We start from the raw sequence: 12,933 nt of genomic DNA on the forward strand, positions 1-12,933 counted from the left end.
ACACCACCCAGTCCATCATAGGCTTGTCACTTCTTTCCATCCAGTCTATCTTTACGGTGCGCGGCAACACGACGACCGGCAGTATTGTCAAGGATGCCTCTCACCAAGGCCATTCCCTTTTCTCTCTCTTATCCTCCGGGAGAGATGATGCCGGAGCTTGAAAGCCCATGCATCCGAACAGCTTCTGACGCACTGCTAATCATACTGCTGAACCAATCACCTCTTTCACACTCGCTTCCCAGAGGTGCTGCCAGGCCTCCCACTCTTAACCCGACCCATTCAGTTACTGCGGGGTTTTTTCCCACTACTTGGCTTTGTACTACAATCTTGCAATATTCTGCTGTTTTCCACTCATATTTATTCTTGTATTTATCGTTACTATGTGGATATTCTTTACCCTGCGAACGTCGTGAACAAAAAATTTCAATGCACCCTGGGTGTAGACACCAAAAACTAATCTGTCTCTGTCTCACAAGGGGACATATCTACCGCACTGTTCCTTGGTAGTTTTCAGCAATTTGGCGATTATAGATTCATGGAGAAATAATACATTTTAATTTGTATGAAGAAGGCATAAATGGGTGATTTTCCATATAAATGGGTATATTTCTGTATTTCATTTGTAATGGAGCAGTGTAGCCAGAGGTGTGGCCATTTCTAGAGCATAGGCCTTGCACAACATCACTGGGCCCATTAGATGGAGTGAATTACTTGGGCTGAAGACCATCTTATTTCAAAACAATGACCCCAGGATAATTGGTCATCCGTTTGACATCGCTACTAGATGATGAGTGCAGAAACATAGAAACATGGAAAAGAAATAGGTGCAGGAGTAGGCCATTCGGCCCTTCGAGGCAGCACCGCCATTCAATATGATCATGGCTGATCATCCAGAATCAGTTGCCCCTTCCTGCTTTCTCCACGTATCCCTTGATTCCATTAGCCCGAAGAGCTAAATCTAACTCTCTCTTGAAAACATCCAGTGAGTTGGCCTCCACTGCCTTCTGTGGCAGAGAATTCCACAGATTCACAACTCTCTGGTTGAAAAAGGTTTTTCCTCGTCTCAGTCCTAAATGGCCTGTCCCTTATTCTTAAACTGTGACCCCTGGTTCTGGACTCCCCCCCCAACATCGGGAACATTTTCCCAGCAACTAATAAAGTGTAAATACTGCCGGCCTTTATTTAGCATTCACATGCTGAGTCCTGGCATCGTTGATGACAGGGATGTAAATTGAGCTTCTTCCTCCCGAATTAAATTTGGATGTGGTAGGACTGCAGATTTGACCAGATCCTTTGAAGATATGCCAGACCATATAGATTTTAACCATTTTTTCAACCGATAATGCACTAAAATACTCACTCTAAAAAATTAATGCGACCACCATTCTCAGCAATGTTCCAAATCTTTTCAAACCCTCCAATATGAATTGATCCCTGGATCAGGACAGTCAGAAGGCCGATTAACATAACGCAAAGTTGGAAGACATCAGTCCACACGACAGCTTTGATACCACCCTGAGAAGAAATTATAACCAATAGATTCAAATCAATGGCAACCATTGAGGTGAATAAAGCAAGAAAAAAGCTTTGTAAATTAAAAACGGTACTTATGAGAGGAATTGATCGGGTAGATGCACAGAATCCCTTGTCCAGAGTAGGGAAATCGAGGACCAGAGGACATAGGTTCAAGATGAAGGGAAAAAGATTTAATAGGAATCTGAGGGTATCTTTTTCACACAAAGGGTGGTGGGTGTATGGAACAAGCTGCCAGAGGAGGTAGTTGACGTTGGGACTACCCCAACGTTTAAGAAACAGTTGGACAGGTACATGGATAGGACAGGTTTGGAGGGATATGGACCAAGCGCAGGCAGGTGGGACTAGTGTAGCTGGGACATGTTGGCCGTCATGGGCAAGTTGGGCTGAAGGGCCTGCTTCCACACTGTATCACTCTATGACTCGATGACTCTAATTACATCTTTTCCTTGACGCTCATGTACGATTTAAATATATTTTAAGTTTAACACGTTAAATTGTGAGGATATAAAATACACATGGCCTGAAGTGGTTATTCGGGTCAAGAATCTCTACAGTTTCCAAATAAACTGGATTTCTACCACACTCCCAGCAACTATAGACTCCCAAGGAAAAGCTTTTCACTGTACCTCGGTACACATGGCAAAAAAACAAACTGTATGCGGTTGAAGAAACCAACCTAGATGAGTCAAACAACCTGCTCCCATGCTGCAAGTTACACAGAGTAGTCTGGACCATGACATTGTGCAGCTTACCACATGACAGCAAAGACCTAGTCACCTCCCTGGCCTATTCAAGAGAGAGCTAGATAGAGTTCTTAAGGATAGCGGAGTCAGGGGGTATGGGGAGAAGGCAGGAACAGGGTACTGATTGTGAATGATCAGCCATGATCACATTGAATGGTGGTGCTGGCTCGAAGGGCCGAATGGCCTCCTCCTGCACCTATTGTCTATTGTCTATTACCAATTGTTTCTACTGTTATCACTGTTTAAAACCAAACCAAAACATTCTCATCATCACAGCTACCTGAACTATCGAACAGACTGTCATTTTATTCCTTTGCCATGAACTGATAGGTTAAATAATCTGATAAAACTCATATCTTTTATAAAATATGGACCTCAAATCCATTTTGGAGGAAACTGGCCTGTTAAATTTGCCAATATTCTAACCACCTCTGAAATTGCCAATTTTCATTTGTGCAACTTTGCTTGAACAGCCCATCTTGCCTCAGTGCCTGCAGTGTTTCCCCTGGATGGCTGCAAGTGAGTTCAAATATTATCACACTATCTGACGGCATGACTTTATGAAAACTCAAGCCTAAAGATCTCACAATTCATCTGATTCAAAGTTCCTGGCCTGGGCTTCAAGTGCCTCTTGTGTTAAATTAGATTGTAACTCTAACTTCATAACTACCCATTCCAGTAAATATTTAAATCCATTTCTTACCAGTGCTGTGTACAGTGTACACACAAAAACAGTTGTTACGATGGAAACCCACAAATTTATTCCAGTAACTGTAAAAGAAATTGAGAAAAAAAATTATGTTACTTAAATATTATTTCATGAGAAATTACCAGAACTGAAACATAAAACTTGCAGCAATGTGACCATCCCTTTTGTTTTCTTCATTGCAAGAAAGTGGCCATAGGTAAGTTAAGCCAGAATTCATTGTCCATCCCAACTTGCCCATGAGCTTTGTAGTTTGTGAGCGGCACGGTGGCGCAGCGATAGAGTTGCTGCCTTACAACGCTTGCAGCGCCTTCGACCCAGGTTCAATCCTGACTACGGGTGCTGTCTGTACGGAGTTTGTACGTTCTCCCTGTGACCATGTGGGTTTTCTCCGAGATCTTCGGATTCCTCCCACACTCCAAAGATGTAGTTATGTAGGTAAATTGGCTTGGTAAATGTAAAAATTGTCCCTAGTGTGTGCAGGATAGTGTCACTATGCGGGGATCGCTGGTCGGCGCGGACCTGGTGGGCCGAAGGGCTTGTTTCCGTGCTGTATCTCTAAACTGAACTAAGCTAAAGTTGGGACATTTCAGACGATAGTTAAAACTCAATCCCATTACTACGGGGCTGGAGTCACAAAGATTAAACTGCCGACAGCAACTTTCCTTCTCATAAGGGCTTTAGTGAATAAGATGCTTCCAAGACCATTCAGCAGAATTATGGTCAGCATTATTGATTCCATCTTAATCATTCCAAATTATATGCCAAACTAAATATAAATGAAATTAGATCATGGTGAAATTCAAATCTAGGCCTCCAGAAACATTTGCAATGACTTAAAGGGAAAACAAAACAATCTATTGGAGGGGCTCAGCGGGTCAGGTAGCACCTGTGATGGGAAATGAACAGCTAAACTTGATAGGTGCAGGAAGGAATTGCAGATGCTGTTTTAAACCGAAGATAGACGCAAAAAGCTGGAGTAACTCAGCGGGACAGGCGGCATCTCTGGAGAGAGGAATGGGTGACGTTTCGGGTCGATCAGTCTGAAGAAGGGTCTTGACTCGAAGCGTCACCTATTCCTTCTCTCCATTGAATTTGCCTGTCCCACTGCAATGTCTTGTCCATCTCCTTAAATAGAAAGAGATGATTATTATCCAAGGGATTTATTATTACGCAATTTTTTGGAAAGTGTAAATACCCACTAAATCAAAATAATATCATTAATCATAATAGCATAGAATAGTAATTGTTTCAAAACCAAACAATCACATTAAATATGACATTAAAAATACCCACACCCCTCAAAAAAGATAGATTAAATATTGGGTTAAATATTGGCTGGTACTTGAGGAAGAACCACCTTTTTAACATCTCATCCAAAATGTCAGCACTCAATGTATGGCGGTGAATCTTGTGCGCGTTTTCTCTGGAGTGGCAGCAGAGCTCTAATGCTCCTGATTCACAAGTATGCTATCCACAAGGGATGGCCTGCACTCTTCTGTTTAAGCAACTCTCGTATGCTCAGTGCAAAATGGAATGGGCATTAACAAAAAGCAAGCATCATCAGAAAGTATGTCACTTACCCTGGCTTAGTGCTAAAGATGGCGCGTAAGTGACAATACCAAGGTATAAGAACTGTAAAGTAAAGTAAAATCATATTACCGACAAGAGAAATTAATCACACAATAAGGAGCAGCCTTATATCCACTTGACTTAATCTTCTTCTAATTAATATCCTGGGCAGTTGGATGGTGGAAGCTTCCTGTTTATTGGCCCCAGATAATTACCAGTGCAACAAAATAGTAAGAAACCACATTTTTTTCACGTAAAAACACAGAGCAGACCAGAACTGCTAATTGTTTAAACATGTCGTCATTACAAATCATTTAGGGGAAATTTGCGAATCCAAAGATTGGTGGTAAGGTAAAATATTGGCATTGGTGCTAGATGCAAAGTCCACTTATGTAAAGAAAGGGCAAGAGGAAATGTACATTATGCCAGTTTATCTCATGGAACTATAAAAATATTAAAACCAATGGCAATCATTTACAATTTTAAAAGCTTTCTTAAATTTATTTGTGAACTTACCATATATATCAAGAAGCAACAAACAACTTGATATCTCACCAACTGTCCAAATCGTCTATTGAGATACTGTGGGAAACAAGATTTATTTCAGCATTGATCATGTTTCATAACCATACCCTGATTACTTTATTCTGAGCCAACTTCACCATCAGTGTTCTTCCTCCAGAGGTTCATTAATACCAGTAAGGCTGGCGTGAATCATGACATTTACAATACTACAATTAGTTTTCTTGCAAAGTTTGATTTTTAATGCATGCATATCATCACCGAGTTTAATAGAATTTATTCCACAATTTAAACTATTTATGGGCACCTTGACAAACATCTGCAACAAATCCACTTATGGGCTATCCAAATTTTTATACAGCTGCAACATGACTTGCCAACTTTTATACTAAGTGCTCTGACCAATTAAGGCTGGCATGCCGTACACCCCCTCTAATACTCTATCCATTTATGTTAGTCACTTTTAGGGAGCTATAGACTTGCACCCCAATATCCTATTTACATTTCATTTCATTGCGAAATGCAGCATCTCACACTTGTCTGGATTAAACAACTACCGTTTCTCCACCCTTATTTCCAACTGATCTACAAGCTGCTGCATCAGTTGACAACTTTCCTCTCTTCTAGCAATTTTTGTGTCATCTGCAAACTTACTAATCAGCCCACCTACATTTTTTGTCCAAATCATTTATATACAAACAACTGAGATCCTAACATTGTTCTCTGTGGATTACCACTGGTCAGAGACCTCCAGTCAGAATAACACCCATCCACGACTATTCTATAGCCAAGCCAATTTTGAATTTAATCCACCAAGTCACCATGGATCCCATGCCCCTTAATCTTCTGGGTCCACATAAGCACATTCCACGCTAATTTTGAAACGGATAAAATGTTTTCAGTCTGAAGAAGGGTCTCGACCCAAAACGTCGCCCATTCCTTCTCTCCCGAGATGCTGCCTGACCTGCTGAGTTACTCAAATTTGGAGACCAAAACTGCACACAGTACTACTGGGTCCCTTTCAGAATGGCAGGCAGTGACCAGTGGGGTACCGCAAGGTTCGGTGCTGGGACCCCAGCTATTTACGATATACATTAATGACTTAGACGAATGGATTAAAAGTACCATTAGCAAATTTGCAGATGATACTAAGTTGGGGGGTAGTGTGAATTGTGAGGAAGATGCAATAAGGCTGCAGGGTGACTTGGACAGGTTGTGTGAGTGGGCGGATACATGGCAGATGCAGTTTAATGTAGATAAGTGTGAGGTTATTCACTTTGGAAGTAAGAATAGAAAGGCAGATTATTATCTGAATGGTGTCAAGTTAGGAGGAGGGGGAGTTCAACGAGATCTGGGTGTCCTAATGCATCAGTCAATGAAAGGAAGCATGCAGGTACAGCAGGCAGTGAAGAAAGCCAATGGAATGTTGGCCTTCGTAACAAGAGGAGTTGAGTATAGGAGCAAAGAGGTCCTTCTACAGTTGTACCGGGCCCTGGTGAGACCGCACCTGGAGTACTGTGTGCAGTTTTGGTCTCCAAATTTGAGGAAGGATATTCTTGCTATGGAGGGCGTGCAGCGTAGGTTCACTAGGTTAATTCCCGGAATGGCGGGACTGTCGTATGTTGAAAGGCTGGAGCGATTGGGCTTGTATACACTGGAATTTAGAAGGATGAGGGGGGATCTTATTGAAACATATAAGATAATTAGGGGATTGGACACATTAGAGGCAGATAACATGTTCCCAATGTTGGGGGAGTCCAGAACAAGGGGCCACAGTTTAAGAATAAGGGGTAGGCCATTTAGAACGGAGATGAGGAAGAACTTTTTCAGTCAGAGGGTGGTGAAGGTGTGGAATTCTCTGCCTCAGAAGGCAGTGGAGGCCAGTTCGTTGGATGCTTTCAAGAGAGAGCTGGATAGAGCTCTTAAGGATAGCGGAGTGAGGGGGTATGGGGAGAAGGCAGGAACGGGGTACTGATTGAGAGTGATCAGCCATGATCGCATTGAATGGCGGTGCTGGCTCGAAGGGCTGAATGGCCTACTCCTGCACCTATTGTCTATTGTCTATTGTCTATTGTCCAGCATTTTGTGAATAAATTTCTAGAGAAAGTCTTAGCACCACCTTTTTGGCTTGAAGATTCCATTGCTCTAGTGGCAATTACTCAGGCTCCCAGTCAAAAAAATTCAGATTCCAAAGACGTACAGGTATGTAGGTTAATTGACTGGGTAAAAATGTAAAAATTGTCCCTAGTGTGTGTAGGATAGTGTTAATGTGCGGGGATCACTGGGCGGTGCGGACTTGGTGGGCCGAAAAGGCCTGTTTCCGCGCTGTATCTGAAATATAAAATATAATATAATTCCACACTGTATTCTGTTGTCAGGAATAAAAGGCATCCCTTACGTTTGAAATGATCCAAAAGAGAAGTATTAATTACACATCGAAAGTGGAGATGTGATGGACTCATTACCATTTCTGCCCTGATCAAGCAAGCAAAAATTGTATGTGTGTAGACGCAACTGAAAGTGAAGGTCTAAGATTTACATTTAGTGATTGATAAATAGTTCTGATTATGAAAATCTAAAATTAAAAGGCAGAAAAATTAGCAGTGTTCAGGACATGATTTCCATACAAATGGCTGTTTCAAAGTTTCTCCATTTTAGTTATTGCTGTGGTGCACAACAGCCAGCTTGCAGGCCCTCAACAAATGCTACCTGACCCACCATGTTAATCCAGCAGGTCGCGTTGTGCTCAAGATTCCAGCATTTGCAGTCTACTGTGTTTCCCCCTGAAACGTTGCAGCGTACCGAGCTAGAGGACGTAAGATAGACACGAAATGCTGGAGTAACTCAGCGGGACAGGCAGCATCTCTGGAGAGAAAAGAAGGAAACATAGAAAATAGGTGCAGGAGGAAGCCATTTGGCCCTTCAAGCCTGCACCACCGGAATGGGTGACGTTTCGGGTGGAGACCCTTCCTAAGAGTTCGTTAACAAGTACTAAATGGGAAGAAATTAGAAACTGGAAGTGAAAATTAAAAACTGTTTACCTCGTAAATGCTAATTATATTTAGTCTGTAAAACAGTGGAATGTAGATCAGACTAGTGGCTATCATTGTAATGAACCAGGTGAAGCCAAACATCAGAAACATTATCCCAAAGCTGTAAACTTCAGCTGGATTTCCAATTACTGTAAAAATTAGAGAAAGCTCATTAAATAAAAACACATTTACATTTTCATATACCTGTAAATCTACTGTAATATTGTCAGCTAATATCAGAATACAGGATTCATATGTGTCAACTGAGCATGTGGATAACTAGTTTTTCCAAATTGTTATTAACAGACCATCTTTGATCAAACCCTCTCCTTCGACAAACACATCAAACACATCACAAAAACAGCCTTCTTCCACCTCAAAAACATTGCCCGTCTCCGTCCATCCCTCTCCTCCACAGCTGCAGAAACCCTCACCCACGCCTTCATCACCTCCCGTCTGGACTACTGCAACAGCCTTCTCTATGGCGCACCCTCAAAAATCATCAGTAAACTTCAATACATTCAAAACTCCGCTGCCCGTCTACTCACCCACACCCCGATCCGTGACCATATCACCCCCGTCCTTTACAAACTCCACTGGCTCCCCATCCCCCAGAGAATCCAGTACAAAATCCTCCTCATAACCTACAAAGCCCTCCATAACCTGGCCCCATCCTACCTGACCGACCTCCTCCACAGGCACACTCCCACCTGCACCCTCCGCTCTGCTGCTGCCAATCTCCTATCCCCCCACATCCGGACCAAACTCAGATCCTGGGGGGACAGGGCTTTCTCCATCGCTGCTCCCACCCTATGGAACTCACTACCCCAAACCGTTAGAGACTCCTCCACACTCACCACATTCAAAACATCACTGAAGTCTCACCTGTTCAGTACTGCCTTCAACCACTGAAGGTCACCTCACCTTCTGTCTCCTTTCTCTGTTCGTTTACTTATTTACTTATTTATCTATTTATTCATTTCCCTATGTTCTCTAAATCCCTGTAAAGCGTCTTTGAGTATATGAAAAGCGCTATATAAATGTAATGTATTATTATTATTATTATTATCTATACGAAATCTTGCAATATATAACAAGATCAGATTCATTCTGTAACTATCTGTTGTTGAGATGTTGATAGCTCTTCTCCTTGTACTGCACGTGATAAAAATACACCAGCAACTCTTCTGGTTAGGAACATCAGGATTTTAATCCAACAACAAAAAATGAATGTCATGTGACCATGACTGGATGATTTAAGATCTCATTCATATGTGCCTGCTATCTTTTCTCGTGGGCAAGGGAAGCGAGAGGTTTAGGAAGAAACCTTGGCAAAATACTGCACTGCACAACATTCCAGTACCGGAGTACTAGTGGAGAAAATTAATGTTTAAACTGGGGGCTGGTGGTTACTTATCTTTACGTGGATGAGAGCTGGTTGAGGAGCTATTCTTAAAATTTAGTTTAGTTGAGAGAAACAGCGAAAAAACACTTGGCCCACCGAGTCCGGGTTGACCAGCAATCCCCGCACACTACCACTAACCTACACAGACTAGGGACAATTTACAATTTTACCAAGCCAATTAACCTAGAAACCTGTGTAGAAAGGAACTGCTGATGCTGGTTTAAACTGAAGATAAACACAACAAATGACCCAAAAAGTTATTTACTCCTTTCTTCCAGAGATGCTGTTTGGTCCGCTGAGTTACTCAAGCTTTTTGTGTCTAACCTACAAACCTGTACGTCTTTGGAGTATGGGAGGAAACCGGAGATCCCGGAGAAAACCCATGCAGGTCACGGGGAGAACGTAGAAACTCCGAACAGGCAGCACTCCGTACAGTAGTCGGGATCTAACCCGGGTCCTTTGCACTTCAAGGCAGCAACTCTACCTCTGTGCCATTGTGACGTCCACTTTGTTAAACCACTTCCAGAAATCTTTGAAGATAGACACAAAATGCTAGAGTAACTCAGCGGGACAGGCAGCATCTCTGGAGAGAAGGAATAGGCAACGTTTCGGGTCAAGACCCATCAGACATCTTCTTCTCTACTTTAGGTGGCGGGCACCCACATGCTCTTCACTTTGTATCTATGTTCATAAACGTCTCCTATGCTAAAACTTATCTAACAGGTGCTGAGAAAGCCACATTCGAGAGTTTTATTGTTATATATATATGGGATAAAGTGCACACAAGAACAAAAATCACAACAGTTTTATTACTGCAATAGGCTCTGAGGCATTTGATCTACTCATTATTGTTTTGCTTGGTTTCACAATAATTACAAATCTCTTCCTCACTTTCTTCTTACGATGCTACTTAATATGCCTCTTTAATCAGGTTTTTTTGTTCATCAGAAATAAATATGCAGACTTTATGTGAATGTTTGTCCAGTTTTGCCCCGGGTTGTCATTGCTATTGGATACCTTAAACAAAATATCACATCCTTTATAATTAAAGTAAATTTAGAAAAAATGATTTAGTATTATATCTAACTAACTGGCTTTGCACAGCCTAAGGTGGTGGAGGTGCAGATATGATAGTGGTGTCATATTCTTTGTTGTTTGTTTGTATGTGTTAAATGTATGTTTTCATGTATCATTAGCTTGTTTTATGTGGGAGGTGGGGAGGGGGGGGGGGGTTGGGGGAATTAAAAAAAAAATCTCTTACCTCGACGGAGATGTGATTTTTTCCCGTATCGTTTCTCCGTCCGCACTGCGGCCTAACATCAGGGAGTTGGCGGCCTTTGTTGGAGACCGACTTTGGGAGCTGCAAGCCGCAGGAGCATCGACCGCCCCGACGCGGAAGCTTCGACTGCTGGCTGCTGGAGCTTCGATCGCCCCGACTGCAGATGGTTCGACTGCTCCGACCGCGGGAGAATAAAGGGGAAGTAGATTGGCCTTTATTGCCTTCCATCACAGTGAGGAACGTGGTGAATCCACTGTGGTGGATGTTTATGTTAACATTTTTGTGTAGTTGTGTGGCTTGTTGCTTTTTTTTAGTATGGCTGTATGGTACTTCGAATTTCAATATCCCTTAATTGGTACACGTGAGAACAAGTAGTATAAGAAAATAACTGCAGATGCTGGTACAAATCGAAGGTATTTATTCACACAATGCTGGAGTAACTCAGCTGGTCAGGCAGCATCTCTGGAGTGAAGGAATGGGTGACGTTTCGGGTTGAGACCCTTCTTCAGACTGATGTCAGGGGAGGGGGCGGGTCCCGCCACCCATTCCTTCTCTCCAGAGATGCTGCCTGGCCCGCTGAGTTACTTCAACATTTTGTGTCTGCCTGACATTTGCACAAGATTGGTGGCTGAGCGCCAAGTTTTTGGTGAACTCACTAAAGCTTATGAGAGAACGGATCTTACACTTAACACCTGCAGAATAAAAAGTACATTTTAATTAAAAGGGACCTCTCATCTTAACATGTTCACAGACCAGTTTCAATGATGCTTAGCAATATACAATGTGAAGTAAATATGTTTATCTACTACAATTACCAGAGTTTTTTCAGTGCAATGTACGGATACCTGTTATCGCAGACAAGAAACTTGAAGCCAATGAAAGAGCAATTGGATATGCGGAGATCTGTCTATTAAAAAAATGAAACAAACTTTTAAAATTCCAAATGACATGATCTCTGGATCATTTTCCAACTATAAAAGGCTATAAGGAAATAATGATTTTAACAAGCATTCAAACTTTATCCACCTGTTTCCCACGAGGAACTCTTCGGTTGATTCCCGTCCAGACCTACTGTCTTTAAAAGCACAAAAAAAACCAATTGCAGCAGACACAAGCACCATAGAAATAAAAACAACATAATCCCAGACTTGGAAAACACTTTTGCCTTCCATGGCTGCTCCTTTGCAAAGGTAAATGTTCAACAGAACAAATGAAACCCAATAAATCTGACAATAATCAGATAAGAAGTCTAAAGGTTCATTCAGAACTGAACAGCCGGTTTTTCCTTTACTATATGCATGAAAATCATTCCCTGGAATGGATCGACTGGGCTTATATTCACTGGAATTTAGAAGGATGAAAGGGGATCTTATAGAACCATATAAAAATCTTACAGGATTGGACGGGCTAGATGCAGCAAAAATGTTTCCGATATTGGGGGAGTCCAGAACCAGGGGTCACAGATTAAGAATAAGGGGTAGGCCATTTCGGACTGAGATGAGGAAAAGCTTTTTCACCCATAGAGTTGTGAATCTGTGGAATTCTCTGCCACAGAAGGCTATGGAGGCCAATTCACTGGATGTATTCAGGAGAGAGTTAGATAGAGCTTCTAGGGCTAACGGATTCAAGGGATATGGGGAGAAAGCAGGAACAGGGTACTGATTTAGGATGATCAGCCATGATCATATTGAATGGTGGTACTAGCTCAAAGGGCTGAATGGCCTACTCCTGCACCTATTTTTTCTATGTTTCAATGTTCCTACCATTGAGTTGTGGTCACCCAAGTAGAATATGAGGTGTTTGTTCCTCTAGTTTGAGTTTGGTCTCACCGTGGCATTGGAGAAGGCCAAGGGCAGATAGGTAAGTGCAATAAAGTGAGTTAAAATTGCATTCAACTGGAAGCTCCAAATGGCCATTGCAGACAGAGCACAGATGCGCTGGAAAGGGTTGCCTAGTCTACGCTTGGTCTCTCATGATGTAGCAGAGGCCACATTGCAAGCACTAAAACCAGGAACAGAATGAGTAACAGAACTCCAGGGGCCGAGAGAGAGGGAAGTCAAGTCAAGCCAAGTCAATTTTATTTGTATAGCACATTTAAAAACAACCCACGTTGACCAAAGTGCTGTACATCAGTTCAG

The 12,933-nt window shown here is 42.2% G+C and overlaps 1 protein-coding gene across 1 annotated transcript in view; it reads right to left on the minus strand.

Moving 5' to 3' along the window:
• Positions 1 to 11,967, minus strand: part of LOC144594654 (sodium-coupled monocarboxylate transporter 1-like) — a 37,781-nt gene extending 25,814 nt beyond the window's left edge. Inside the window, exons 1-7 of the mRNA XM_078401455.1 lie at positions 11,822 to 11,967; positions 11,641 to 11,702; positions 8,121 to 8,260; positions 5,074 to 5,139; positions 4,569 to 4,620; positions 2,983 to 3,050; positions 1,361 to 1,515 (exon numbers count right to left, since the gene is read on the minus strand). Of these exons, the coding sequence (XP_078257581.1) occupies positions 1,361 to 1,515; positions 2,983 to 3,050; positions 4,569 to 4,620; positions 5,074 to 5,139; positions 8,121 to 8,260; positions 11,641 to 11,702; positions 11,822 to 11,967 (689 nt within the window). The remainder of the gene's footprint in view (positions 1 to 1,360; positions 1,516 to 2,982; positions 3,051 to 4,568; positions 4,621 to 5,073; positions 5,140 to 8,120; positions 8,261 to 11,640; positions 11,703 to 11,821) is intronic.
• Positions 11,968 to 12,933: the final 966 nt, after the last annotated feature.

This window comes from Rhinoraja longicauda, chromosome 6, assembly GCF_053455715.1.
Source record: "Rhinoraja longicauda isolate Sanriku21f chromosome 6, sRhiLon1.1, whole genome shotgun sequence".
Taxonomy (NCBI): domain Eukaryota; kingdom Metazoa; phylum Chordata; class Chondrichthyes; order Rajiformes; family Arhynchobatidae; genus Rhinoraja; species Rhinoraja longicauda.